Source organism: Pipistrellus kuhlii, unplaced genomic scaffold (genome assembly GCF_014108245.1).
Source record: "Pipistrellus kuhlii isolate mPipKuh1 unplaced genomic scaffold, mPipKuh1.p scaffold_m20_p_4, whole genome shotgun sequence".
In the NCBI taxonomy this organism is placed as follows: Eukaryota; Metazoa; Chordata; class Mammalia; order Chiroptera; family Vespertilionidae; genus Pipistrellus; species Pipistrellus kuhlii.
The window spans coordinates 64916420-64943237 of NW_023425540.1; the positions used below are offsets into that span (position 1 = coordinate 64916420).

At 41.9% G+C, this 26818-nt stretch overlaps 1 protein-coding gene across 1 annotated transcript; it reads left to right on the forward strand.

The window, feature by feature from the left end:
- LOC118702751 (zinc finger protein 474) lies at positions 1 to 26234 on the forward strand. The gene is made up of 3 exons (XM_036409061.2): positions 1 to 1256; positions 22701 to 22881; positions 25550 to 26234. Exons 1-3 carry the CDS (start codon positions 231 to 233, stop codon positions 25699 to 25701), a joined length of 1359 nt encoding a protein of 452 aa, XP_036264954.1. The 5' UTR covers positions 1 to 230; the 3' UTR covers positions 25702 to 26234.
- The last annotated feature ends 584 nt before the right edge of the window (positions 26235 to 26818 follow it).

Consider the following 26818-nt stretch of genomic DNA (forward strand, 5'->3'; position numbering starts at 1 on the left):
CAGGTCTCTGAGGCCCGGGGAGTTCAATGGGGAGGTTGCAGTGCTCCGGATTGCTGCTCCTCAATGAAGCTCTGAGTCCTGGCCTGAGGGGCTAAGGTGCTGGCTACAATGTGGAACCCCAGGACAACCGACCTGACTCACCTTTGCTCTGAGAAGAAGTCCCACATGAAACTGGGCTGAAATCAGAGCAAGGACTAGAGAAAGATTTTTTTGTGTGTGTGTGTGTGTTCATGGAAAGAGGAAAGGAGAAAAGGGTTTCCAAAAACCTGCAACAAACTTTCCACCGCTCTAAAGAACCTACCTTCCTTATCAACCAAGCTGTTCCGTCTAGGGACTCCTCTTCTAGCCTTTTGCCAGAAACAGGGCAAGTCCATCCTGGGGAAGAAATAAAGACAAACCCTCAGAGAACTAGGCCTGGGACTGTGATCCTCTCAAAACGCCCTGGTAAGAGAAGCATGTCAGAAAGCCAGCCTACCCGACCCGTGATCCCGTCCCGCAGGCCCGGATTCCGGATATGCTACATCTGCGGCCGAGAATTTGGGTCCCAGTCCCTCGCCATTCATGAGCCCCAGTGCCTGGAGAAGTGGCGGATTGAAAACAGCAAGCTGCCCAAGCACCAGCGGAGGCCAGAACCCTCCAAGCCACAGCCCCTGGCCGGCGGCAATGGGTCCTACACGCTCGAGGCGCTGAACGAGGCAGCGTTCCAGAGCTCGCAGGCCCAGCTGCTGCCCTGCGAAATCTGTGGCCGCACATTCTTGCCGGACCGCCTTATTGTCCACCAGAGAAGCTGCAAGCCCAAGGGTGGTGGGCCCAGAGAGCCGAAGAGCAACAACTCCAGTGACCTTCCTGGTCTTAAGAAAGCTGCTGGTGGCGTCCCACCTCGACCAAGGACTCTCGTCTGCTACATTTGTGGCAGGGAATTTGGCTCCCTCTCCCTTCCTATTCATGAGCCCAAATGCCTGGAAAAGTGGAAAATAGAAAATAGCCAGCTCCCCAGGGAGCTCCGCCGGCCATCCCCACAGAAGCCTCAGCCCTTGGTGCCTGGCGAGGGGCCAAGTCAAGCTCAGCTTGAGCCCTGCCCGCACTGCGGCCGGACCTTTGCTCCCCAGCGCCTTCCGGTGCATCTGAGAAGCTGTAAGCCTCAATCCAGTGGGCCACGCGCTCAGAATTTGACTTTAGGAAGCAAAGGCGGCCTGAAAGAGCCCGCTAATTCCAAGCAGCAAAGGCACGTGGCAGCACCCACTGAGACTGAAAAGGTAACGCAGGCCACTTGAGATGCCCTGGGTGGATTCCGGGGTGCATGCTGCCTCCAGGGGAGGGAGAGAAAACAGACCCCGAATCACCTGCCTCAGCCCCTAGAGTGGTTTCTTTCCATGCCTATTTCTGATTCATTGCAGCCTGTCCAATTTGACCCCTGTCCCACTCCAGGGGCTGTATCTCTGATGGCAACGTAGATACAAGAACATCCTTGCCTGGTGGATTCACAGTTCTCTTCCATTTTGTTGAGAGAGTGAGAGTGAGAAGGAGGGGGAGAGGGAGAGAGGGAGAGGGAGAGAGAGGACTTCTTTCTTCCCTGACCCCTCCTTACCAATAATCCTTGGGAGAGACTGTTATTTGAAAATGAGTCATTAATGCTATGTCTACATTACAGAGCTATAATCCCCGTTCCAAAAGCCAATATTTATTACCAGTTTATTTTAGTCATCTACCTTAGGAATTCGTTTCTGGCAACGCCGAGTTCTGCCGAGTTTATCTTACTAAAATAGAATCTGTGTCAAAAACCCCAAATGACCCCAGCAATAATTAAACACTGGCGCACTTGCAGGAATAGACGTGCTCTCCGAGTGCGGCATGTTTTCTATTAACGCTGACATGATGGTAGTATGTGGGAGATTAACCCAGTGTAGACACCCAAGAAGGGAGGCATGTGTTCCTGGTTCTGGGAAGTGCAGATTCCCGCTGCTGCTCTGTACCTTGTATCTGGGTTGGACTCCATGCTCTGACTCTCCACATGGGCAATTGTTAAAAGTAAGCATGACCCAGGGGTTCCCAGTCATAGGGGAAAGTGTTGTTGGGTTTTCACCTGAAGTTTCTTCATCCACCAGGATTGAGGAAGGATGCTGTTGAGGGTGGCTACCTGCAGAACAGGCCACGGTCCATGGACTCGGTCCTACCCTTAAGCCAAGCGGATGGATGTGCTGTCTGTGTCACAGCTTACTGATGTCTAATCATGAGAAATAGGATGTGGTCAGTCTTTTCTCTCTTTCCCCCCCCACCCGCCCCACCTCCTCCTCTTCCTCTTCTTCCTTTGTTTCCTCCTTCTTCAATTTGCTACTTGAAACACCCACCTGCATGGTTCTTTAAATGGAATGATTTGAAAAAATAAAAATGAAAAAAAATAAATGGACTGTTTTGGGAAAACTAAGGTTACTCAAGGCATTGCAAAGTATTAAACCAAAAGGGGGTGGGGGACCTTTTGAGTTTAATTCAGTGTTTCTTCCTTACTCTTTCGTTGCATCATTTTGGCAAATAATCTAGTACTTTTTTCTAGCTTCCATGTTTAAAAAATGACATTATATGGACTTGCCGGTTTAGAAAATTTCAAGATAATGATCCTAAAGCTGAAGAATCACACTGACAGAAGCTGGCTGAGTGTGCCGATGGACTTTGAAGAAAGAATGGCTGCTTTCTTTGCCGCATGAAAACCCAAACTCTTAAGTGTGGCAAGGACTGCAGGCTGGTCTCACAAACATGATCTGCTTTTCCCATCTTCTGGCTGTTGTTTTTCTTTCAAAACATGTGAGGTCTGGACTCCAAGAGCAAAAGGATTGTGTGTCTCGGGGTCACAATCAAGCAACTCTGTTTCTGTGTGACTTTCAGCCCCGTGTCCTGATTGTATGCATTTACTTCAAATGTCCTCATTACAGATCTTGAGATAGGGAAGAGTGTGGTCAGGATTCTTGGGCTTATTGTTATAACACATACTTTGTGCTCCCAAGAGTGGAGCCAACAGGCTGAGCACAGCATGTTCTAACTCAGTCACGACTGCTAAGAGAGGCTGGCCCGGGCCCACGGCTTCACCAGAGGACACCTCCTGCCTCCCGCAGTCGTCCGGAGGGGAGGATGTCAGAGGGAGAGGCCAGCAGGGGCCCCCGATGACTCGTGCGCTGAGCAGGGGGGGAGTTCATCAGAGCAAGGGCATCGAGAGGGCATGGCTGTGTGAGAGCACAGCCAGCTCTGCTCCCAGACGTGAGAAGGCATGTGTCAGTGAGAACCTGGCGCCCACAGCTGTCAGATGTGTGCTGGCCTGTTTGGGGACCATGCAGGCTTTAGTGGGGGGTCATGGAAAGGTCACCTAACATAGGGTCCCTTTAGTTGCCAGATTTAAAGCAAGCTTGGTTTAATGACAACAGAGAAATCTCCTAAGGCTTCAGAGGGGCATACTGATCTGGAAGTAATGGACTTGATTCCTTCGCTGAGAAAGGTGTTTGCTGTGCAGTGGTACTTTCAGCAGCAAGGCCCTCCTGGGAACTGTAGTTTGCTCTTTTGTGTACAATTTGATCCTCTCTGTTGCTGTGTTTCCTTTATCATTTAACATTTAGATAGTGCAGTGAACCATACATTTTCCATAAAGAGCATTACCCTATGCATTATTAGATTTCAGATTTTCATCTGCCTGCGATGGTTGACTTTTGGCTGACTATGGTATACATGCATTCTTTTTTTTTTTTTTTTTCAAATATATTTTATTGATTTCAGAAAGGAAGAGAGAGGGAGAGACAGAAATATTAATGATGAGAGAGAGAATCATTGTTCGGCTGCCTCCTACATGCTGCTCACCGGGATCAAACCCACAACCTAGGCATGTGCCCTGACCTGGAATCAAACCGTGACCACCTGTTTCATAGGCTGATGCTCAATCACACTGACATGGCCACATGCTTTTTTTTTTTTTTTTTTTTTTTTTTAGATTTCAAACGCTTCCTTCATTTCTTCTCTTGTCAATTATAACAATTTCCCTCTAGAATCCTTGATCTGACTTCTGATTAGAATCAATGATCTTGCCGAATGTTCTCAGGGGGCTCAGTCTTGCAGTGAATTCAAGTGAGAAAAATCTTTTCAGAACTACGATCACAGTGCTTGGAAAACAATTCACTCCAGTTGGGCAACATGACTGTTTCGCTGGCAGAGTGAATTACCTTCTGCTCAGAATGTTCTTCCAACATAGATTGGCTCAGTTCTCTTAGGACACAGATACTTCTGTCACCTTTCAATCATTTCTAAACATAAACTAACGCCACTAAGGCAAGTTCTCTTCCAAAACCTCAATGGGCACTTTGCAATTCGTTCTGTTTATTGGTTAGATAATGCTTTCGGTTATTTTCTTAGGATTATGCTGGTCACATGTGAAATCCCTTTTCTAAAAATCCTTTATTACATTACAAATTAGGCATTATTTTTCTGTAGGGAAACTATCTTCTCTATAAATGATCATCTCTTTCAATGTAGTTTTATGCTCAGGTTTGAGCTAAAAGTCCCTCTGATACTTCTTTAGCGTCTGGTGCTGCCATCTGGTGTTTTCTTTTAAAGTAATGTCTTCTACACTATCAAAAAAATTTTTTTTCTCTTTGTGTTACCTCCAAATATATTTGAGAAGGTACCCTTATAACACAAACTCTAGATATTTAGGGCGGTGGTTACATATTTGGTTTAATGTTATAAATTGTGTTTCTTGGCTAAGTGTCTCATTCTCTAAAGGCAAAAATCTTAATAGGAAGGTCATCATCAGAAAGACTTGGAAGGGTAGGATGGATGGTGTCTCATGAAAAGTTTTGTGTATGCACATGTATTATTAGGTCAGAAGTTTTTGTTTATTGGGAGGCATGGAAAAAAGGGAACTTTTTTTGAGTACTTTCTTGATCAGCACTTTATATACATGTTCTCACTTTAATCTTCATACTATTACTAAAAGATGTATTATTTTCCCCACTTACCAGGTGAAGCAACTAAGGGTAAAGCAACTTGACCAAAGTCACTCAGTGGGTATGGTAGAAGGTGTCAGAGCCAGATTCAAAGGCTCATTACCTTTGCATGCCACTAAAAGAGAGGATTATGTGTGATACAAAAAGGGTATGGTTATCTTGCCAGGCTGTGAGTGTTAAGTATGACAAAGAGGACAGAAGTTTGTCTATTCAACAAATATTTACTCTTCGACATTGGCTAAGTACTAAATATAGAGTCATAAAAAAGATAGACACAGTTCTTGATCTCATGGAGATTTGTGGAGGAAATATGAAATAAATATGAAATTTGTGTGATATGACAGTGTTTCTTGGTAGGAGTGGATATTCTTGGGTCAAGAAACCTCTGGGAGGAAGTGACATTTCAGCTGTGATACAAAAGGTATGAACGCATTAGCCAAGACATTCTGGCCAGAGGAAACATGTGAAGACCTTGAGGTAAGAAAGATCTTTAAATGGAACTAGGACATCCACAGGTGGCCAGAGCCTAATGGAACAGGAGACAGGCACACAAGATGAAGCTGTAGAAACAACATGGTTCTCTCCAGGTGCTGTGTGGACATCATGGCATTGGTTTGGCTACTGCAGAAGTCCAGGTAAAAGCTGATGATGCTGCCGAAACCGGTTTGGCTCAGCGGTAGAGCATCGGTCTGCGGACTGAAAGGTCCCAGGTTTGATTCCGGTCAAGGGCATGTACTTTGGTTGCGGTCACATCCCCAGTAGGGGGTGTGCAAGAGGCAGCTGGTTGGTGTTTCTCTCTCATCGACGTTTCTAGCTCTCTATCTCTCTCCCTTCCTCTCTGTAAAAAATCAATAAAATACATTAAAAAAAAAAAGCTGATGATGCTTGGCCTAGGGTATTGGTAGCAGAGATGGAGATCAGGTATCATGAGAATGTGATGGTTAGGACATGGTGATAAGTTAGGACGTGGAAGGGTAAGGAAGGGGGTCAAGGATGACTCCCACATGTCTAGTTTGAGCAACTGTACTAGTTGTGCCATTTTCTAAGGTGAGAAAGACTTGAGGAAGGGTAACTCTTGAGGGTTAAAACTAATAGTTCTATTCTGGGCATATCACATTCAAAATGCTTATGAGATATCTAAGTGGGTAAGACAAGGTAGATATATGTCTGAATCTCAAAAGAAAAGACTAGGCTGGGGTATAGATTTGTATAATGTAACATATATTTAAAGTCATCAGAATGAGGATAGTGTTATGAAAATAGACCCAGGGCTGAGCTAAGAGGCATTATCGTATTTGGAGATCTGAAGGGAAGGATCTGGAGAATGAGTGCCTGAAGACACTAGAGAAAAGACTAGAGTATAGTGCCACAGAAACTGAGATCAGAGAAGATGTCATGAATAAGGGTGTGGAAAACAGTGGAATGCTGAGGTTGAATGGGATGAGGGCCAAAAAATCTCTCTGATTTGGCAATGTGGATTTAGTTTGATAACCTTAAAAAGAACATATTTAGTGTAGTGGTGGGGGTTGCCAGCTGCATGGTTGATAAAGACAGAATGTGGTTTTAGAAGTCTGGCTTTGGTGACTAGGAGAGAAATGAAGGGTAGGCTAGAAATAGATAATGGGTTAAAAGAAGTTTCATTAAAAGATAGGAGCTTCCAGACTATATTTGAATGTTCAGGATTGTGACCCAATGGAGAGAGGATGGTTTAAGAAGCAGAATGATAAGCGTAAGCATAAAACCTGAAGGAGAAATGGTCCCCCAGGGGTTGGGATTCCAGTTCGGAATGGGCACTTTTTTATTTCAGGGAGAGGTTAACACTATCCTCCACTACTCCATTTATTTCATGGAGGTAAGTTTGGAGGTGCTAATGGAAAGATGAAGGAGCTATAGTCTGTTAGCTTTTATCCTCTCAGTGGAATACCAGGCAAGCTGATCAAGCCTTTCACCTGAGAGAGAAAGAGGTATAATGAGAGAGAGAAAAAGTTCATTTTAAGAAGCTACTTACCTATTTTCCGGTGTATAAGACGACTTTTGAAACGGAAAAAAAGCCTGCTCAGATTGGCCAGAGTCAGAGAGGCGGTCTATTAAAAAAAGAACTGGTGTTGCCTCGGAAGTGGGGGGTAGTTTTATACAGCGAATATAGGCCTAAACCTATGTTTTAACTGTAAAATTAGGGGGTCGTCTTATACGCCGGAAAATACGGTAGTCCTTTGTCTCTTCATACTTTCGGTTACATTGAGTTCCTGAAATCAAGGCTGAGGTTCATAGAACCCTTTGCCTCTCTGATTCCCAAACAAGAATGAGTTGGAACTCCTGGAGATGTTAGAACATTCAGAGGGATTCTTCTAGGGGTTTCCACTTTATAATCATCTTCAGTTGCCCTAGTTCACCTCCTCAGCTCTGCTGATGTCATAAAAGCCAGCACTGACCTCACAAACTGCACCCTGATGACGCTGGCAGCTGGACCACTAATATCCAACCCCATGTGCCATGTCATCTTTCCTTGGTGCCAAGCATGCCCGCACATCAGGGCAGCATTTTAGGATCCCACAGCTCTCGGGTGTACTAAAAACAACTGTAAGGTAACGAGACAGTTCTCTTCTGAACTGTTGTTTCTAAAAACCAACCCAAAGGAATCCGTGTATAAACAGGGTAAGTCAACAATAGGTTTACAGTTGTGAGTGTGCAAAACATAGTTTATTCTTATGTTACTGTTTATTAATTACTGTATTATTTTCCATATGAATAACTATAAGCCCACTTTTGCCCCATCTTGTATATTGTGTGTGAAATGTGTGTGTGTTGGCAGGGGGGTGGGGGGGAGGTTACAAATTTTAGAGCAACAGCATCCTTTGAAAAATTGTTATATAGCTTCTTTTTAAAAAATATATTTAAAAAAATATATTTTTATTTCAGAGCAGAAGGGAGAGAGAGAGAGAGAGAACCATCAATGATGAGAATCATTGATTGGCTGCCTCCTACCTGCCCCCCCTTCCCCACTGGGGATCAAGCCCGCAACCCGGGCATATTCCCTTGACTGTAATTGAACCTGGGACCCTTCAGTCTGCAGGCCAACTCTCTATCCACTGAGCCAAACCAGCTAGGGCTGTATAGTCCCCTTCTTAATATAAAAATTTGAGGAAAGAAAAAAAAAAATGCCACCCACATCTCCCTGCTTCCATCCCCACATAGATAGATGCCCATATTGTCTAGTGATGGATGTATAGCACATCTTTCTGTCATGACAGGTACATCATTTTTAGAAATCCTAATTTCAAGGTAAACAACTAAAATATCACCTAAAATTCTTAGAACTTCTCCAAAAGTAGTGTGATACAACCTTGAAGGAATTCCTATTGAAACTGAGGTGGCTGTCCCTGTGAGTAGCCTCTCACAGACAATGTGAAGCTCAAGTTCAGCTTCACAACCAGGTGGAGCATTGAGGGGATTTGACTTAGAGTGTCATCTCTTGTTTCCTCTTTACATTATGTGATTCACCAAACGTTACCTCTATGAGGCTGTCTTCTATGTAAAAAATGTCTTACAAATTGAAGGAAGGCCTAATAAATCCAGGAACTCTGTAAGTTTCCAGTATCTCTACTCTAGGCACCAGCTCATATGCTTTGATCCTGTCACTTAAGGTCCCCAAGAAGCTCTCACATCCCAAGCTACCTTTGTTAAAGCAGAGAAGTTGAAAACATAAAGGTATCACTAAAGCTTCAGGGAATCAAAGGCAGAGGAACAGGGAGAGGAGAGGGAAGGATTGGGAGCAACAACTCATAAGAAAGAAAAAAAATGTCTCCTGGTGTTAGAATTCTTTTGGCCTATCCTTGATTTCTTTCTTTTTTTGATTTGAAAATTTCTTTCCTCCACCTTTCCCTTGAGCTGGGGGCCCTTTGGCATGTAAGCTGTAAACAAATCAGGCATTGGAAATTCCCACCTCCTCAGTGGCTTTTCCCTCCTGTACCTATAGTAGCTGGAAAACCTGAGTGGTCATCTCAGAGTGTGGTTTATTTGTCTTGCCCCCATTGCTCCTTTGTTACTTCATTTCACCCTGTGACCTGGAAGCCATCTGACCTGAAGGGTCAGGCCTGGTCCCACACAGAGACACCGAACACCGAGGCCATCATCCATGTTTTTTTAAAAAAGTAATTCTTATAAGAATTTGCAGAGAGATTTGTTTAAATACCCTATCTTCAATATCAATATCATTCTAAATGATCACAAAAAAAGCAATTTTTGTTTGTTTTTTTTCCTCATGAGAAAAGAATAACTTCAGCTAGAAACTGTAGAAACTGTATTCCCTACAGACACAGAGAATATCATTTGGAATTTGTTCTTTGACTTAGATTTCCCAGCTTTTTATCTCAGGCTGAGCAATTAAAGAGCTAAAATGCAAGCATATATTTAAAAGATCAACAGTTTATTTTAAAAAATCAGGTGCATGAAGGTTCTTGAATATTAACAGCATTTCCAAATGAATGACCACGTCTTTCTTATTGTTAAAAGAGGGGAAACCCCGAATCACAGGTAATGGCCTCTCTAATAGCTGGCCAACAGGTTAGATTGGAAAAATTTTTTTATGTGGCATCCAGTGATTTCCAAAAACAATTTCATTTCAAACAATGATCCTTCCAGATGTGACATTTGAGTAGGGTTGTTTGAAAACACCAGAAGTAAATGTGAAATACCAGTGGTTTCTAGACAATCAGGCTCTGCAATTGTTGAGGCTTGAGACGGAGCTATGCGGTTACTCCTATATATTCAAATGCTGTTTGTACTTTGTCTGCATGTGTAGGACGTGCCTGGAGGAATGGAAATTTATACATTCATTCTCAGTCAAGTTTGTTGAAATTGAACTTTAAATGGCCACAGGCAAAATTCTGACTTTGGGGATGAATCTCCGATGAGACCATTTTGATTTCCTTTTTCTTTCAGCACCTCTCTACCACCCAACCCTCCTACCCCCATCAACCTCATCCCTTTTTATGGTTGGAAGCAGGTTGGGAAAATCTGGTAAACTCCTTCATAGAAAAATCTCATAAGATTATTTGCATTTTGAAAGAGGATAAAGAGAGGGATGTGTAGAACCCAATGAAATGAACTTTAGAGGTAATGGAGAGAGAGCAATGTGGGATTTTTGCTGATTTCTCCCAAATCCCACCCAATGGCTGACTATGTGGACACATAAGACCTAGAGCATGATACTCCACTGACCATGATGACCTTCCCTCCTGTTTCTAGGAGCAGCTGGAATCAAGTAGTAGATGCCCAATGAAACCTCATATCTTTGAGCAAATTATATAACTTCCCCAGCCTCAGTTTTCCCACTGTGAGAGATTAAAAGGAAAGAAAGGGCCTGAGATGGCACCTGGGAAGTCATCCCTGGTCAGCTCCTTCCTGCCCTGCTCACAGTGGCAGTGACCAAAGACCCACTATCTGAGTGAAAACCAGCCTCACCACTTAACTAATCGCTGTGCCTTAGTTTCCTGGTTTGTACTGTACTTAGTACAGTGCCCGGCACTTAGAGAGCACTGGCTAATTGTTAGTTGCTATTTGCTCAGACATTTTCAATATTGGAATATTCACAAGGATTTCTAAAAGAGGTTTTACTCTTTTGCCTCAAGTATGGGGAGGAACACTTTTCCTCTTAGTTCCTCATCCAAACTTTCTGCATTCTATGGTATGCCTTGTGCACTTACCACAGACATTTCAATTATTTGGCCTAATGGAAGAGATCAACAGTGTGGAAAATCTAAAACAGCAGCTCAGGCCCAAATTCTTTTTTTTTTTTTTTTTTTTCCTCACCAGAGGATTTATTTATTGATTTTTAGAGAGGGGAAGAAAGAAGGGAGGAAGGGAGGGAGGGAGAAAGGGAGAGACAGAGAAGAGAGGAGAGGGGTCATTTGGTTATCTCCTGCATGCACCCCAACCAACAGGGAATGGAACCCACAACCTGACAAGGAATAGATTCCACAACCTTTCGGTGTATGGGACAATAATGCTCCAACCAACTGAGCACACTGGCCATGCCCAGACCCAGATTCTTTATGGTTAATATTGTCACACGGAGAGAAGAACACAATATCATGCAATGGCATCCATTCCTACAGCTGCATAACCACATATGTCCCTCAGGCCTTAGCAGGCAGAAGGGAGATACTTCTGGTGGGTAACATGGTGAGATGCTCTAAATAGGACAAGCTGGGTCATAAGAAACCCATGGATGGACCCACATCATTGTATGATAGTTGTGTGCAGGAACTACTGGCTCACACACACTTCATACCTGAGCATAGGGTAACACACCCCAGCTGCCAACCCCCATTTAGATCACCTGTGGGAGTCTCCAAAAACAGAGGCCATTCTTGTGGGTCAGACATCTGGAAGCCAAACCTTCTAAGAATTTTACAGGCCCAAGAAAAGTCCAGGAGCCTAGAGAGGTTCCACATTTGGAGAGAAGTTTTCAAGAACTAATCCATTTGAGCTCAAACATACCAATGAGTAGAGAAGTCAAGAAAATGCTTCCTCCACTCAGCAGGTGCCTTTCTCACTCTGCCCTGGGCCTTGGCTGATTTTAGGTGGAATGGCTCTGTGGCTGCCACACAGGGACCCGTCCACCTGACTTACTGTCCCAGAGGAAGAGCTGAGGAGGAAGTAAATAGTTCCTGAGTAAAGGTGGTGAGTTAAGTGTGGTTATTCCCACTGTGAGGGCCAGTTCTCGGTTCTGAACCTAGCACAGCGCCTGGCACATTGCCTGCAACCAGATAATTCCTCCTGAGCCACAGCAGCTGGGCCGCCCTGGTCCCGCGAGACGGCCTTTAGATGCATTTCCATTCAGAGCAGGTCTCAAACCCCCGAATCACTCTCAGCTGTGTTTTCAGCAGATGTCTCTGAGTTCTATCTGCTCCCAATGCAACTTGAGTATCCCTGTTGAGAATCCCATTGCTTTATTGGCTTCTGTGCAGTTGAAAAATATCTGATTAAATCCAGATATGTGCAGACTGGCCACACTGTGCTCATTCCCAGTAATGCTCCATCTGAGGAACAAAGTGCCACTAACACACAGGGTGGGATCAAAGGTGGAGTCTGAGGATGGGGTATAGACTGTCATGTGCCTCTCTCCCATGGGTACCATTTTCAAGCTTTGCATCTTGTGACCTGTACCATGCAGATGAATGATCACAACCAGAGGGTGTGAACGTATGTTAAGATGGAACACTTTTAATTTGCTCCAAGTCATAGTTAAAGCCAATCGGACTGTTCCCTTTCAAGATGCTTTCTCACTCTGAGTTCCTTGATTTCTCTTTGACTCTGAGGTTAATGAATGTCCCCACATGAACAAAGGGCATATTGTGGGTTTGATGCAAGAATTGTTATGATGAAAACTAAGGAAGAGAAAGAGAGACCATTAAACTTTCTGCATTTTTGTTTGTGCCTTTTCAGGTAATGTGTGAAACATGCTACTTGGCGAAAGAGCCAGGTATTGCATTTGCATACATATTTGGAATAAAAAAAAGGCACCTTTTACATTTTGATATGGCTGTTTGGGTACAGCCCACTACAACAAACTCCTCAAAAAAGAACAGGCAGACTGTGCGTCACTGACGCAACCACCACCTCCCAGTCTGGGCCCCAGGGAGCAGATATGTGATTGTACTTAGGACCTTCTCCAGCCAAAGCTCTCAGTGCTCTCTTCCTGAGAGGAATAAGCCTAAAGGTGATCATTAGGGGCTGGAGGAAGGTCAAATACAAAACGGAAGAAAATACTATAAAGGAGTGACAAGTTTGAGGCAAAGGGAGCCTTTCAATATCTCTGAAGGAAGTGATTAACCTTTTATGTCTTTAGTACACACACACACACACACACACACACACACACACCCATAAACTAAAGGGCCATGAAGTTCTTCTTCCTGAAAGATGAGAAGCTGGTGTCAGTTATGTCTCCAGCAGACCAGATGCCACGCCCCCCCGGGCACAGGGGAACAGGCCTGCTTCTCAAACGGATCCATCTCTGCTGGATGGGATTGTGTGTGGACAGCACTGCAGCCTCATGTACTTTCTCTGGCAAAAAAGAAAAAGAAAAAAAGAGTTAATGTCCTAAGGGGAAAATTCTCAATTAAATAAAACATTTTCTCATATCCCCCCTCCCTTTCTCTCTCTTTTTTTCAACTGGAAAATTTTCTTGAGAGACAAGTTAAAGATTTAGAATTTAGACCACTTAAAAATATTCTCCAGTTCCTGGCAGAAGCCATTCAAATAGATTATTTGATTTTGGAATTTCATCTAACAGTGTGTACTCTGACTTTAACTGACTGCCCTGCATGAACATGGCAATGCAAAAGCACTTCCCTAAGCCAGGTCTGCTGGGCTGGTGTTCAACCTGCTTTATTGAGGATTAATAGTACAAACACTACACTGCATCCATTAAGCACAGGCAATTCAATACGTTTTGACAGCTTTATATACCTGTTATAGCACCACTATAATCAAGATACAGAACATTCCATCACTCCCAAAGCTTCCGCATCCCCTTTGCTCCTCCTTCCGACTCCAGCTTCCAAGCAGCCCCTGATTTGACTTTCAATCATTATAGCTTAGTTCGGATTTTGTCTAAATGGAATCAGGCAGTAATGTACTCTTTTGTGCCTTGCTTTGTTCAGCATAATGATGCTGAGTTTTATCCATAATGGTGCAAATAACAGCAGTTTTTTCTTTGCTGCTGAGCAATGGTCCATTGGATGGTGGTTTTACACTTAGTTCTATTCACAATGTTCCACATTGCATTGGTGGTATTATTATTATTATCACTTGAGAGTTCTTCAATCTCTTTCAGTGCAGGCAGAACGAGGTTGTATTTCCTCAATACGGGAAAATCAAGATGGTGTAGTATATGAAAATGATAAATTGCCCCCAGCTTCTTGATCTGATTCCATCTCATGGGTATTAAGTCCTCATCCTTGAACTTGGGTCTCAACAAGATCAGGACCCTTGGCATTGCTTTATTGTGTTGCCCTCTCTCTGCCTGACTCCCACAATAGCACAATACCCCGACATGGTTATTGCTGCTATCTTGTCATAGAAAATACTTGCTTCTAGTACAAATCCCTACCCAGCCCCTGAGCCATGGCTAGCTTCTAATGACATGAGAATGGACCATCAAGGTGGGAAGACTGGAGGACACAGGAAAGGTGACCACTCTGACTATGCTCTCCAGGCCTGGCCACTCCTGTTTCAGTCCTATAGTGCACAGACTGGTTCTTACTTTCACACTTCCTCTAACCAGTTTTTTTCACTATGGACTACATAACTCCCATATGAGCATACTAGAGTACTATTGCACAGTTGCTGAATAGATTATGATGTTTGCTTGAGGAAGTACTCACCACATGAGTACCGTTCTACCCACCCAACAAAGCCACTTCAAATATCACCCTCATCACTGTCATCTGGTCAAAACTCTCCCCCATTTTCCTGCTTCTGCCTCCCATAACAGGACACTTACAAATGTTGCCTTCTGATTTAGTAGTTTATTTGTTTGCATTTGTTACTAAGGAAAGCGAAGGATTGGGTTTCCCCATTACCTCCAGCATAATACGGGTGCTATATTCCATTTAAATGCTTGCTGCTAAAAGGTACAGAGGAGTAAAATCATGGAGACAGTGAAGTTGAGGATTGTGGCCTCTCACTTGGGGAATGGAGCTGAGTTTGGTGTGGCTAGCAGACCGGTTTCATGGGGCTAAGGTTGGGCATGGATGAACTCAGTATAAAGTATTTCGCCTTTATTCTTTAGCCAGGGGACACCGCAGAAATTTCTGGTGTCATGTCAGACAGACCAAGTTTGTGGAGAACATAGTCAAGTGCAGAGGGGAGGGGGCAGGTGGGAGGCTGAAAATGTATGGTGGTTCGTCAGTCCAGCCACAATAGGCAACACAGGACCCAAGGGATGGTTCAATACAGCCGTCCCCCAAATTATCTTTTTGGCTGTTACTTTCAGCACATGCTGGCTAATACCATATGGTCCCATTTAGTTATTTGTGAATTTATTTTTGACTAATGCAACTGAGCCAAGAAAACAAGCCTGAACAAAATTAAATATCTAGAAGATCTATATTTAGATTATTTTTATGATAGAAACAGACTCATGCTAAATGCTGTCCTCAGATTGTTTTTCCAGGCTCTTGTTACTGCTTTTTAAAGCAATGCAGCAGAATTCTAGGACTTCAGTTGAGTTGCATCATGCAAGGATTTAACTGATGCATATTCAGCTGTGCACAGTTGACACAATAAAACTGGTAATATAATTTAAGATACTATTAAGCTTTTAATTCCCCATAGTACTGTTACTTTATGCTATGCAAAGCTGTATTCATCCCTAATATTATTTCCCATTTCAATTACTAATTATGATACAAAACTGTATTATTATACATAGCCTTGACTATAATCTTTTGTCAGTTATTCAAGGAATTTTCAGAAAGTTACTTGGGCTCCACCTGATTTTTCCATGAATTGCTGATTTCTTCTTACATTTTGACTCAAGTTTACTTTAAAAAATTATTCTTATAAAAATGACACAAATTCATCACAAAATTTAAGCCATTAGGAAAGTGTCAACATTAGCATAAAATTACCCCTAAATTAATTTGACCTTAGTGAATATCATTCCAAGCACAGCTTTGTGTAGACAAACATCTATAATAATAAAAGCGTAATTAGAACGACATCCTTCTGGATGACCTTCTGGACAAAGCCAAGGCTGTGAGGGAAGCCGGGTCCCAGGTGTCAGAGGGAAGCCGGTACCAGCAGCCAGGGGAAGGAAGGCCTACTCTTGCATGTATTTCGAGCATCTGGCCTCTAGTATATAAATAAAGATATACAGATATTTTCATAGAAGTGAGCTCATTGTATCCAAGTTATTATTATTAGAGATTATATTTCATTTTACTTGAATTTGACAAAAAGAAATCAGTATAATTTAATGATGTCGCAGTACCTCAGAAAAAATATTTCTTCACTAAAAATATTAGTTTTTAAAGGACCCACCAAAGTTAAAAAAATAAATTATTAAAGTATCTGAAAACTTTTAATTCTCTGCTTTAATTTTATATTGTTTAATTGACTAATGGCCGTGAGAGGTCTAAAGAACTTAGTATTATTAAAATCTTTGCACCTCTCCTTCTCTTGCTATTTTTTATAAGCATTTTTTTTTTTTGGTCAAGGTGTGTTTCTTTTATATTCTCTAACCATAATTTCTGGATGATTATAGAAATTATAGTCATCTTGCCTTGTTATATATTGTATTTAAATGAATTCATTGGCAGTTTTATACTCCACAGCTTCAATATTTCTGAGCTTTTTTGTTGTTGTTTAATCTCTTGATTATTTTATTAATAGATGTTTTTATAAAAATGATTGGAAGTAGAGTGATTATATAATTTATGATTAAATAGGAACAGTTTAGAGACTAAATTACAATGGGTATAATAGGGACTGTTTTTGGCAAAACAAGACTTAAGATAACCCTAAAGCAAGAAGTGGTGTATTTCATAAATTCTTGAGGCATTTAAGTAGTCCCAAATGGCTCCTTATATAAAGGACAATCTATTTGGGGAAAAAAAAGTGTCTCTGACTAATGCCCAACAGCTCACTTCCTGTGCTTAATGGATGAGTTTTACAAAGTCCACCAATCATTCAAATTTTATCCATAATTCTATATTCATGTATATTTTTCTGAGGAGATGATCATAGCCATCAGAATTTTAAAGGGGCATATTGCCCAGAATTATCACTTACTAATATGTATTTCACATCAATTTTTCAAAAAACTACATCCTCTAATCATATTCTTCTAATTCTCCTGTAAATAATATTGCACAACTATAATTTCACACTATCAGTACTTAGTATGTATGGTGGAATTAATATAAGAAACGGCTAATTGCAGTGTGTTTCTGGTCTCTTGTAAAATTGCTAGTAGTGACTTAAGTTAAAAAAAATATTTTTTTATTGTTTTTGTTAATCCTCACCCCAGGATATTTTCCCATTGATTTTTGGAGAGAGTAGAAGGAAGGGGAAGAGACAGAAAGACACATGGATTGATTGCTTCCTGCACACACCCCTGTCAGGGCCAGGGACCAAGCAGGCAGCAAAGGTAGATGCCCTTGACTGGAATCAAACCAGGATCCTTCAGTGTGTAGGTCGATGCTCCATCCACTGAGCAAACCCGGCTAGGGTATGACTCCCATTTTAGTTTTAGTTTCAATACCTCCTTTGTTAAGACTCAAGATATAATGGTTAATGTTAGAAATATTTTTTCCCTTCTAACCAATTGTTATACTTCCTCTGTTCGCTCTATTTGCTCTTGAGTTGGGTAGTTCCTTGGGTTCCTTTCAGCTTGAGTTATCAGGGAGGTCAGCGAGAGATGATTGAAATAGGCATCCTGGTCTAGTTTTATGGAACTATGAGCATTCTTCTCCAGAAATACCTCTTTTAAGGAGGTTCACCACACCACCCTCTTTTCTCAGTCCTTATTCTTTCCCCCTTGGTTTAACAGTGGTCCTATCGCTGTTGGTTTTAAATAGTAAAAATGAACGGATGAATGACACCAAGGAGGAGAAAAGTTGTTAAATGTTCACTTCCTTTTGCATTGCTCAGTCCCAGCCTGGAAGATTGAACATGTGGGGTTCCTGACAGAGAAGAGACATTAACAAAAAGGAAAAAAAAAATGTGAATAGAACATGAAATGATAATTCCAATAGTGGCCAGCAAAATGATTGGAAACATATGAAAATGACTGGATTCAAGTTAAAAGAAATGCACACATGAAAGCTTTCCCTCAAGTGCTCAAGTGCCCCTGTCTGTGTCCAGCCTAAACAGACCTTCCCAGGAAACTGCGGGAGTAACCGCACGTGTTCTCCTTCCTCCCATAAAACAGTGCAACCCTGAAGGAGCTCTGATGGAGGTTCAGAGATCCACTTTTTAAAAAACCTTTTACCTCAGTGTTTTAAAAGTAGTGCCTCTCCCTTCCAACATCCGAAATGTTTACAGGAAAGCTGTGGATGGAATCTTTGGCTCCGCAGAAACTTCGGACTTATCTGCTTCCCCTTGGCCTTCCTGTGATTACACTTTCCTGGAGCTGGCAGGCCCTGGCAAGGTCCCGTGTGCACAGGTCCTGGGGCAAACCTCCCTCCGCTGGCCTTCCTCGGCTAGGCCCTGTTACATTGCCCAGGAGCCAAGAAAGGGTCCCGCCAGGCTTAGGGTCTCATCTTCCTGTCTTCTCCACCCCTCACACACCCGCTTCCATCCGCAAGCTGGACAGAGAGGGTAAAACTTGGCAGCTGGGGTACTGGCTATAACCACAAGCTGGAGCCTGTTCCGTTTTCCCTGGAAATTTCAGGCTGGCGACTGTGAAATTCACGGACAAACAGAAGAGGGTCTCGTCTCCGTTCAGGCCCACAGAGGTGCCTTTTTCTCCCCGACTGTGCCTGGGTTGCTTGCGCTTCCCCAGAGCATGGTTTAGGAGGGAGATATCTAAAACCTAAGACTATGGAATATGCTGCAGGTTCAACTGAAGTTCAACCACAAATGCAGAGCACGCGGCATGCTTTGGAAAGCATAACATGGAACATCTCAGTCTTTTTATGGTATTAATTTTCTCCCACATCCCTTTAAGTTATTTCGTGTGTGTGCCTTCTGGCCTCTGGGTCTGCCTCTTTTCTTCTAGTTTTTCTTTCTAAAAAGAAACCTCCTGACAATGTGACATGAATGCCTTCACTTATGACCCATGCCATTTATTTTGCTTGTACGCTTGGTTAAATGCTGAATTTGGCTCATACTTTCCATAGGGAATTTTAACAAATCCGTTATCCTCAAAGCAAAACAACAGCTTTTCTTTTTAAGCCAAAAAGCCTGAATTTAATTAATGTTTCAAGTAAATAAATATGTAAAACATAGGAAGGAACTTTTGGGTATTTCTAAAATTATTGCTTCTGCTTTATCCTTTCTCTTAAGTATTGAATTCCACTAATATTTTTAATTCACATTTTAAATGTTAGATGCTACGTAGCTAATAACAAGGAAGAATTGGTAACTGGTATTTAGTTGCCATAATGCAATATAGAATAATAGAGTAAAATTTTTCTACCTCAAATTAATGTTCTTTAAAAAAAAAAAAAAAAAGATCCTCAAGTGAGTAGCTCCATGTTACATTTTGCTTGGTCTAAATTAATTGTGGGTCTACTCACCCATAATCTGTTAATTCTGCTTGGCATCGTGTATGTGCTTTCTTCTGATTTCAATCTTCTTCTATGCTTTCTGCACTGCAGGTGTAAACCTCCAACAATCTTAGTGTACAGCAGGCTAATTCTAACACACACACACACACACACACACATTTTACCATGTTTTATTTCCCCAGGAAGGCCACACCAACAAATTACAATAGTTTCTGCTTTCATGACATCCCGTGCTACTTACGAATATATTGGAAAAGGTCCTCTAATTCCACTAACATTTCTTGCAGCTCAACATAACTGGACCTTTTCCATTACTGGGTGAGGATTCTTCCCTAATTAAATCACATTACATTCCTTGTAGTGCCTAATCCCAGTATTTTTCACTATCCAGTTTCCCAGAATTTGAATTGCTTCATTCTCTGAAGAATGATCTGCCTCATCCTTAGAAAACTAAGTCCGTCTTATGTGGGCTCCGTGAGCGCCTCCCTTCTCTACAACAACCTTCCTCTCACTTCATCCATTTCCTCTCCTCCCTCGGAGGCTGCCGTTTCCCATCACACCTTTGATTACAACTCCTCCTGCCTCCTCTGAGGCCTTTTTAAACTTGATTATCCCTTTCCTCTTAGGCCTGCATTCTTTCTGTCAAACATCCTCCTATCCTAAAAACAACAATGCAAATCCTTCCTCAATGGTACTTAACTCTCAGATTTTCTCTCTGCAAACTTTTTGGACGTATTATATATTCCTCTTCTCCTCGACCTGTTGTTTACCTCCTAAAAATTTAGTTTTTATTTTTATATCCATTGGAACTGAACTCTCGAAAGTCACAGATTTATAATCTAATGGGAACCAAATCTAACTATCTTTTTCAACCACCCTTCCTCTCTGTAGTATTTGACAAAGTAGCATTTGACACCGTCTTTCTGGAATCCTAAAGTGTTTCCAGAATTCTGAATGGAGTCTTCTATCTCATTCCCTATTACTTGCACTGCAAACTTGAACCTCAGTCATTCTCTTGCTCAATCTCCTTACTGTAGATATTCGCCCAAGAATTTTTCTCTAAACTCTATATGCTCCTTTTCTGGAATTTTCACGGTATTAGATGTCTTTTCTGTGTGAACAGGGCTGGGGCTCACTAGTCCTGAATCACAGGCCTCTATTTCCAGTTTAGGTTGGATTTATTCACATTTAAATTCTATCACTGTCAAATGCAACAGGTCCAGAACCGGTTCTTTTTTTTTTTTTTTTTTTTTTTTTCTTCTTTTCCAACCCGTCTTCCTTGTTACCTATGATAAAACGTTGGCGTTCTCTTGGACCATGATTTCTCATCCCCAAAGTCACGGGAGTTCAAGCTCTCAGCGATGTGCTGCCCTGATGGCCCACTTAGATACATTACAACCAGACTAACTTTAAGTGCAGTTATAGGTTATTTCCCTGCTGAACAGTTTCCTGTCATTTTGGTTTCCTTGAATAATTTTTACCTGCTTTCATCTCTCAGCTTTAATTTCCCATATATTTACACATGCTGCCCACCTCTAGACTCTTTAACATAGAATTATTTTGAATAATTATTTTAAGTATTAATTAAAATAATTACTTTTAAATAAGCATTTAAAAACGCTGATAATCACAATATGTAGGCTATACCTTGATCTGGTTACGCTTAAAATATCATGGAGCATAATTTCTGTGTGTGTGTGTGCGTGCGCACATGGCACATGCTTTATAATTTTGATTGAATGCTAGACATTGTAAGATTCTGGGGTAAATTATACTTATACCCAGAAATGAGTATGCCTCTTCTGTCAGGCTGTGAGTGTAAGTGGTTGTAATGTAGTCTGTAATTTAGCAGGGCTTGGACCTTGACTTGGCTTTAGTTATGTTCTATGAACTAAAGCCTTTAAACCTCCCGCAGAGGTAGACTGCCCCTGTCCTGCACTTAGTGTAAGGCCTGGAGCCAAAGGGCTTCTCCCCATTCTCCTGCTGCATTCTTAGACCCTGGTGGACCCTGCATGCCTGCAACAGAAAGGGAGTCCTCTTATTGTCACCCCATCTCCCAGCAGTAAACTAGTCTTACCTGGTACTCAGTACAGGCCTAATTCTCTAGCTCTACCCTCAGATTTAGGTAGGCCCTGAGTTCTAGTCCTAGTGATGGTTTCTCTCAATGCTCCTGCCTCTCTCCAGCATTAGTTGGTCACCTCCTGTTACTGGGTGTAAGACCTCCTGGGTAGGGGAGAGGGGTTCTGGTCATCTGTCCTGCCCCTTTATGAAGCAGACAACTGCTGTCCGTACTCACTTAAAGATGGAGTGTGGGAGGTTTTCTCTTGGTTCTGCTGACCCACCCTCAAACTTAGGCAATTCCTTCAGTTCATTAATTTTACCTTGTAACTCAGAGTCTCCATGGCCTCAAAAATTTATGATTCAGTAGGTTTTCTGGTTTGTTTGGAAGCAATGTTTCTTACTTTACTTTATTTTTTTATTGTTTAAAGTATTACAAATAGTAGTACATGTCTCCTTTTCCCCCATTGATCTCCCCCTCCTCCTCCCTCCTCTACTCCCCATCACATGCCCTAATACCCTCCCTCACCAATGTCTGTGTCCATTGGTTATCCTTATTCTTGTAACTTTTAATAGAAGCAGAGATCCCTAGTGCATTTTACCTTCACTCTTCCTTAGATTTCATTCTCTTAGAAACAAATGCTAAGAAAAGGATTTGAGTTCAAGTATTAATACTTTGTTTGGAAGGTAATCTCAGGGAACCCCAGTAAAGTAGGGGGAGGAGAGACAGGGAAGAGAAGAAAGCCTAAATAGTGTGTTAATGAACAATGGAGATGCAATCTCAGTGGGGGCTTCTGGAAGACTGTCTGGAATTAGCCTGAGGGAGGAAGCTGGGTATACATCCACTAACTTCCACCTGTAACTGAGTTGCTATTCTGCCTGTAGGCGGAGCCTACTCCAGGTCAAAAATGGCAGAGAATCCCAGGAACTTGTAGTACCAAGTTCTTTACAGGAGAGAATGTGGGCAGCATAACACTGTTATAAACTTGCCAATGACATATTCTTTCTCATATATATTGGTGTACTAGGGTCTGATGTTTTTGAAAGGATGATTCGTACCTAATTTATCATTGTATTCTCCCATCATGTAGAATAGTCAGAAGACGATATTTATTAGATGAAAGAAATATATTTTATCAAGTGCCAATATGTAGAATTATGCTTGACTCATCTTTATTTTCTATCCTCCTTCCGAACCCACAACCTCGCCTGACCCCAATCACTCAGATAACATAAGTGGGTTCTCTTAATTTCCAAGAAAGTGAACTTTAACAGATTGATTGGAATTAAAAAAAAAACACACACACATTGATTTTCTAGCTAATTTGAAAGTATAATAAATGTAATTTCCATACTTTATAAGTTTAAAATATAATTTTCTAAATGTTATCTAATAGACATTTTCTATTATTTGTAGCCAGCAATGATTAGGCGTCCACCAACCATCATTTGCTACATTTGTGGTCGTGAATATGGAACAAAATCGATTGCCATCCATGAGCCACAATGTCTGAAAAAATGGCATAATGAAAACAACCTGCTGCCTAAAGAGTTAAGGAAACCAGAACCTAAGAAACCTGAAGTCAGGGCCATCAGTGGTAAGTTTCTGGGTGAAATGACTCGGGTACATAAGGGGAGACATTTCTCTCTAAACCTGTAAGAGTAGAGATATTCTTTTCTCTCTTGTTCACACAACTAAAATCAGCAGTATTTACTGCCCTGGCTACAGTTGAATAGGAGAAAGAGTTCTGGAATGCCTTCCCAAAGTGTTGCCCACAAATGCTGAGATATAAAGACGCAATGTCTTGGCAAAACTGCGCAAGGAGAAAGACCTGCTGGAATTTACAGCTTTCTCAAAAGTTGCTTTTATATGTTATCAAACATAATATTTAAAAACATTGAAGCTTAAAAAACACACACGTTTGGAGCCATATGGTGACATGTTTTCAAATATGAATGCATCTTCGAGTTTGTAGAACGGGAGTACCAAACTCAAATGCTTATAGAGTCCACTAATCAGGTTCCAAAATGGAATACGTTGGTCCAGGTGTGAAAAGAGGGGCAGTGAAGTCTACGGGACCTGGAAAGCAGTAGTTTCCTCTAAAGCAGACAGCTGCTGCCCGGTTTCAGCTGGTGCTATTATTAAGAAATTTAGCACAAGTAGGGTTATGCCTTTCAAAAATACAAAAGAAATGGGAAATCTAGACATCTGTATGAAATGTCCACATCTTTAAAACTTAACCATTAGAACTTTGATAAGCAGTGCACAAGCCAAATGAAACTGGAACTCCATACACTACCATGTGTGGCCTTATTTCAGAACCTTATGCATATTCTGTTAGGGCATGAGAATAAAGTAGTTCAGAGAGTATTTTTTGCCATATAAGCTCTGACTTTCTCATTTCTACCATTGTTATATTCTCAGTTGATCCTCTAATTCCCCTCAAAAGAGTATCATTCTTGGTTTTAAGAGGAGTATTACACGGTTCCTTCATTCTCCTATGTAGCCATAGATTTCCAGAGCTGAAAGGTGCCTTGGAGGTTATTTAGTATCATTTAGTCCAAAGCACTCCTATTAGAGATGTGACCTAAAAGAATGTTTAACGACCCACAGAATGGAATTTAGATTATCATAATAAAGTTCTAGATGCTTCTAGAATTAAACTTTTCACAGTTCTTGTTAGAGAAGGACTCTGAGTAGAGATGGAGAAAAAACTCAAGTGAAAACTAGAGCATTTACATAGAAAAAGATTGTTTGCCTCATTGAAGCTCTCTCCCAGCAATTCTCATTTGATATCAAAATGTGTTTTGTTCACTTCCAACATTTATCACTTTCTCTGCTTTGAACATAATTATCACAAGTCAAGAAGAGGGGCAAGAAATGACCATTTTGAAAGCCCTGGTGTGTTCATTCATCTATTATTACTGGAAAAATTAGACCCTTCAACTACACCCCCTGTGATTTTCCTGTTGACCTTGGGTTATTTTTACTTCTGAAGGGGTCTTTCTTTTCTAGACCAAGAGAATTCCCATGACCACTTCCACCCCATGAGTTACTGTAGCCATAGACTTCAAATAACCCTTCTTCCAGATCCAAAGTCAGAGCCCAATGCAAACACTGTGAGAGATGTGATGAATCATCTGATAATGAATACTCTGGAATTTTTAGTCATTTTTACACCTTATGAGTAAGAAGAAAGTCAGTGCCATTATTTTTGCAACCATTTTCAAAGCACTGAAAAACACTTTAATAACCTATGTAGAAATTGACACTTGCTTTATCCCAAGGAGAAATACTAGATTTGCTGGATTTTAATTAATTTTCCATGAAGAAAAGAAACCAATAATTGAAGTAGGCATGTTAAGAAATCTGAAGTTTGCTATGGAGACAGAAATCATCTGAGAATGGCCTGGGCTTTAATGAGGAAATATATGCTATGAAAATGAGAAAAACTATGTTATATATTTTTGAGGGCCTGGCTACACTTTGGGGGCCTATTTTGGGAGATTCTAAGACATACTCAATTTAATGTACTAAAATAGTTCTATTTAAAAAAGGTTCATTAAAGCTAAGTCCCACACTGTTTCTCTAAAATAAAGCCATATGCCTTTTTTCCTATGCTCTGCCAATGGAGATTGTACATCTTTCAGCTGTCGTCTTTGTTTTCCTAAGGGCACTTCTTTTCATCAGATTAACTATTCTGTTTGCATTCTTCACTTTAATTACTTAAAGAATCTCTGAGTTTATGGCCTTAAAGAGATGATAAATTTTTATGATATAATTTATCTTAAATTCACTCGTGACTGTCAGTGTTGGCCTCTAAACACATTCCACTGAAGGATTACGGAAGAGGAGAATACAAATACATGTTCTCTTTCCTGTGTAAGTTTATATTTAGAGTCAACTAAAAGAAAGCCAAAAGTTATATTTGCAACATACTAATGTGTAAGCAAAGATGTTAATAATTAGTACCGAATGCATATCGTAACACATAAAACAATATCTTTCCCTTTTTTAAAATCCAGGGAGCAAAAAGCCTCTGGTTCATAGCAAACTTTCCTCAACCCTTGAGTGAACAGCACTTTTTGGGGGGAGCCAAAGTAATATAACTTGTTTAAAAACCTCCGTCAACAGGTATTTCCTGAAAATATTTTCCATAAAAAAGTAGAATATGGTTCTCCACAATGAAAACGGATCCATTTTACCATTTTCTTTTCCTTTTCTTTTTTTCTTTTTTTTTTTTTTTTTCTCCTTCAACTTCCCAGCCAAAGGTTTCTATGATCTCGATTCCTTAAACGAAGCTGCTTGGAGAAGTGCCCAGAGCCAGTTGGTTCCCTGCAGTATTTGTGGGCGTACCTTCCTGCCAGACAGACTGATTGTTCACCAGCGATCCTGTAAACCAAAAGTCACCAAGTAAAGCCCTTTCTCTCTGTGCAAGTGTTACCGGAATGAGTCCTTGTGAAAGAGACCTGGGTGCGGTGAGGAGGAGGAGCTGGCGAGGAAAGTAACGATGGGAATTGGAGGAAATCAAAGTCCTCGCACAGGAAGCCCACGGCTTCGTGGCACGCGTGTAACCACGGCGTGTGGGCAAAGGCTCGCGCATGTCACGCTTGTGTCAGGCAGAATCTCAGGGGCGCTGCGCTTCCTCAGACCTGGCACTTCTGCCTCAAGGAAACGTCAGAGCCAACTGTTGCCATCTTTCCCCGACTCTGTTTCCCGGAGTGAGTGAGAGTTTGAACCTCAGGACTATTATTCAGCGAAGAGAGGCTTTGGGTGGCGTTGTCAGGCAGCTCCGTAGTCCCAAGAAAAACTGGACCCCTTCCCAATCCTGGGCTAACTGAAATAACACGCCGCGCCCCCTCCCTTGGACCCAGGGAAGTGTTTTTTAATGGAGCTGTTGATTTGGAATCTCCTTTTCTCTAGGAGATCATTCAACAGGAGAGACATTCAGAAGAGGGCCGAGCACTTCTCATACTGGAACCATATCTAACGCATAGTCCCTTACTGAGAGCGAGAAAGGCAGCAGGGAAATTTCAGAACCAGTGCCAGCCTCAGATGTCAGGAGATTGCTCAAGTGCGATTCATCAAGTGGGTGGAGGCCCCTTCCTTCTATAGGAGAAGTCCAGCGAGCGTTCTCATGCCCTCACGGGGGCTTAGAGGTGTTTCATTGTTGAGGCCTGAACGCCTGTCAGGAAGTGCTGTGCCTCCCCACCCAGGCCCAGGCAGGGTGAGTGGGCTGTGAGGCTGCTCTGTGTTTTCCAGTCTTTGAATGTGCATTCACAGAGGCAGGGCTCTCCGGGGAGGAGGCCAGGGCCCGGGCGCTGCTCTGCCCAGGAAACGCTGCTCCCCCGGGCAGCACTGCTTCGTCTGGACTCCCAGCAGCTTTGCTTGAGATCTTTGTTCGTTCTGTGGCTGGATTTCAGGGCCACTCTGCATTTGCTGGGTTCCTGCAAGCTTGCATTCATGACTGTACATGGCACAGTTAGCCCCCGACCGTAACATTATCATCTTGTGAAAGACATAGCATTTAACGA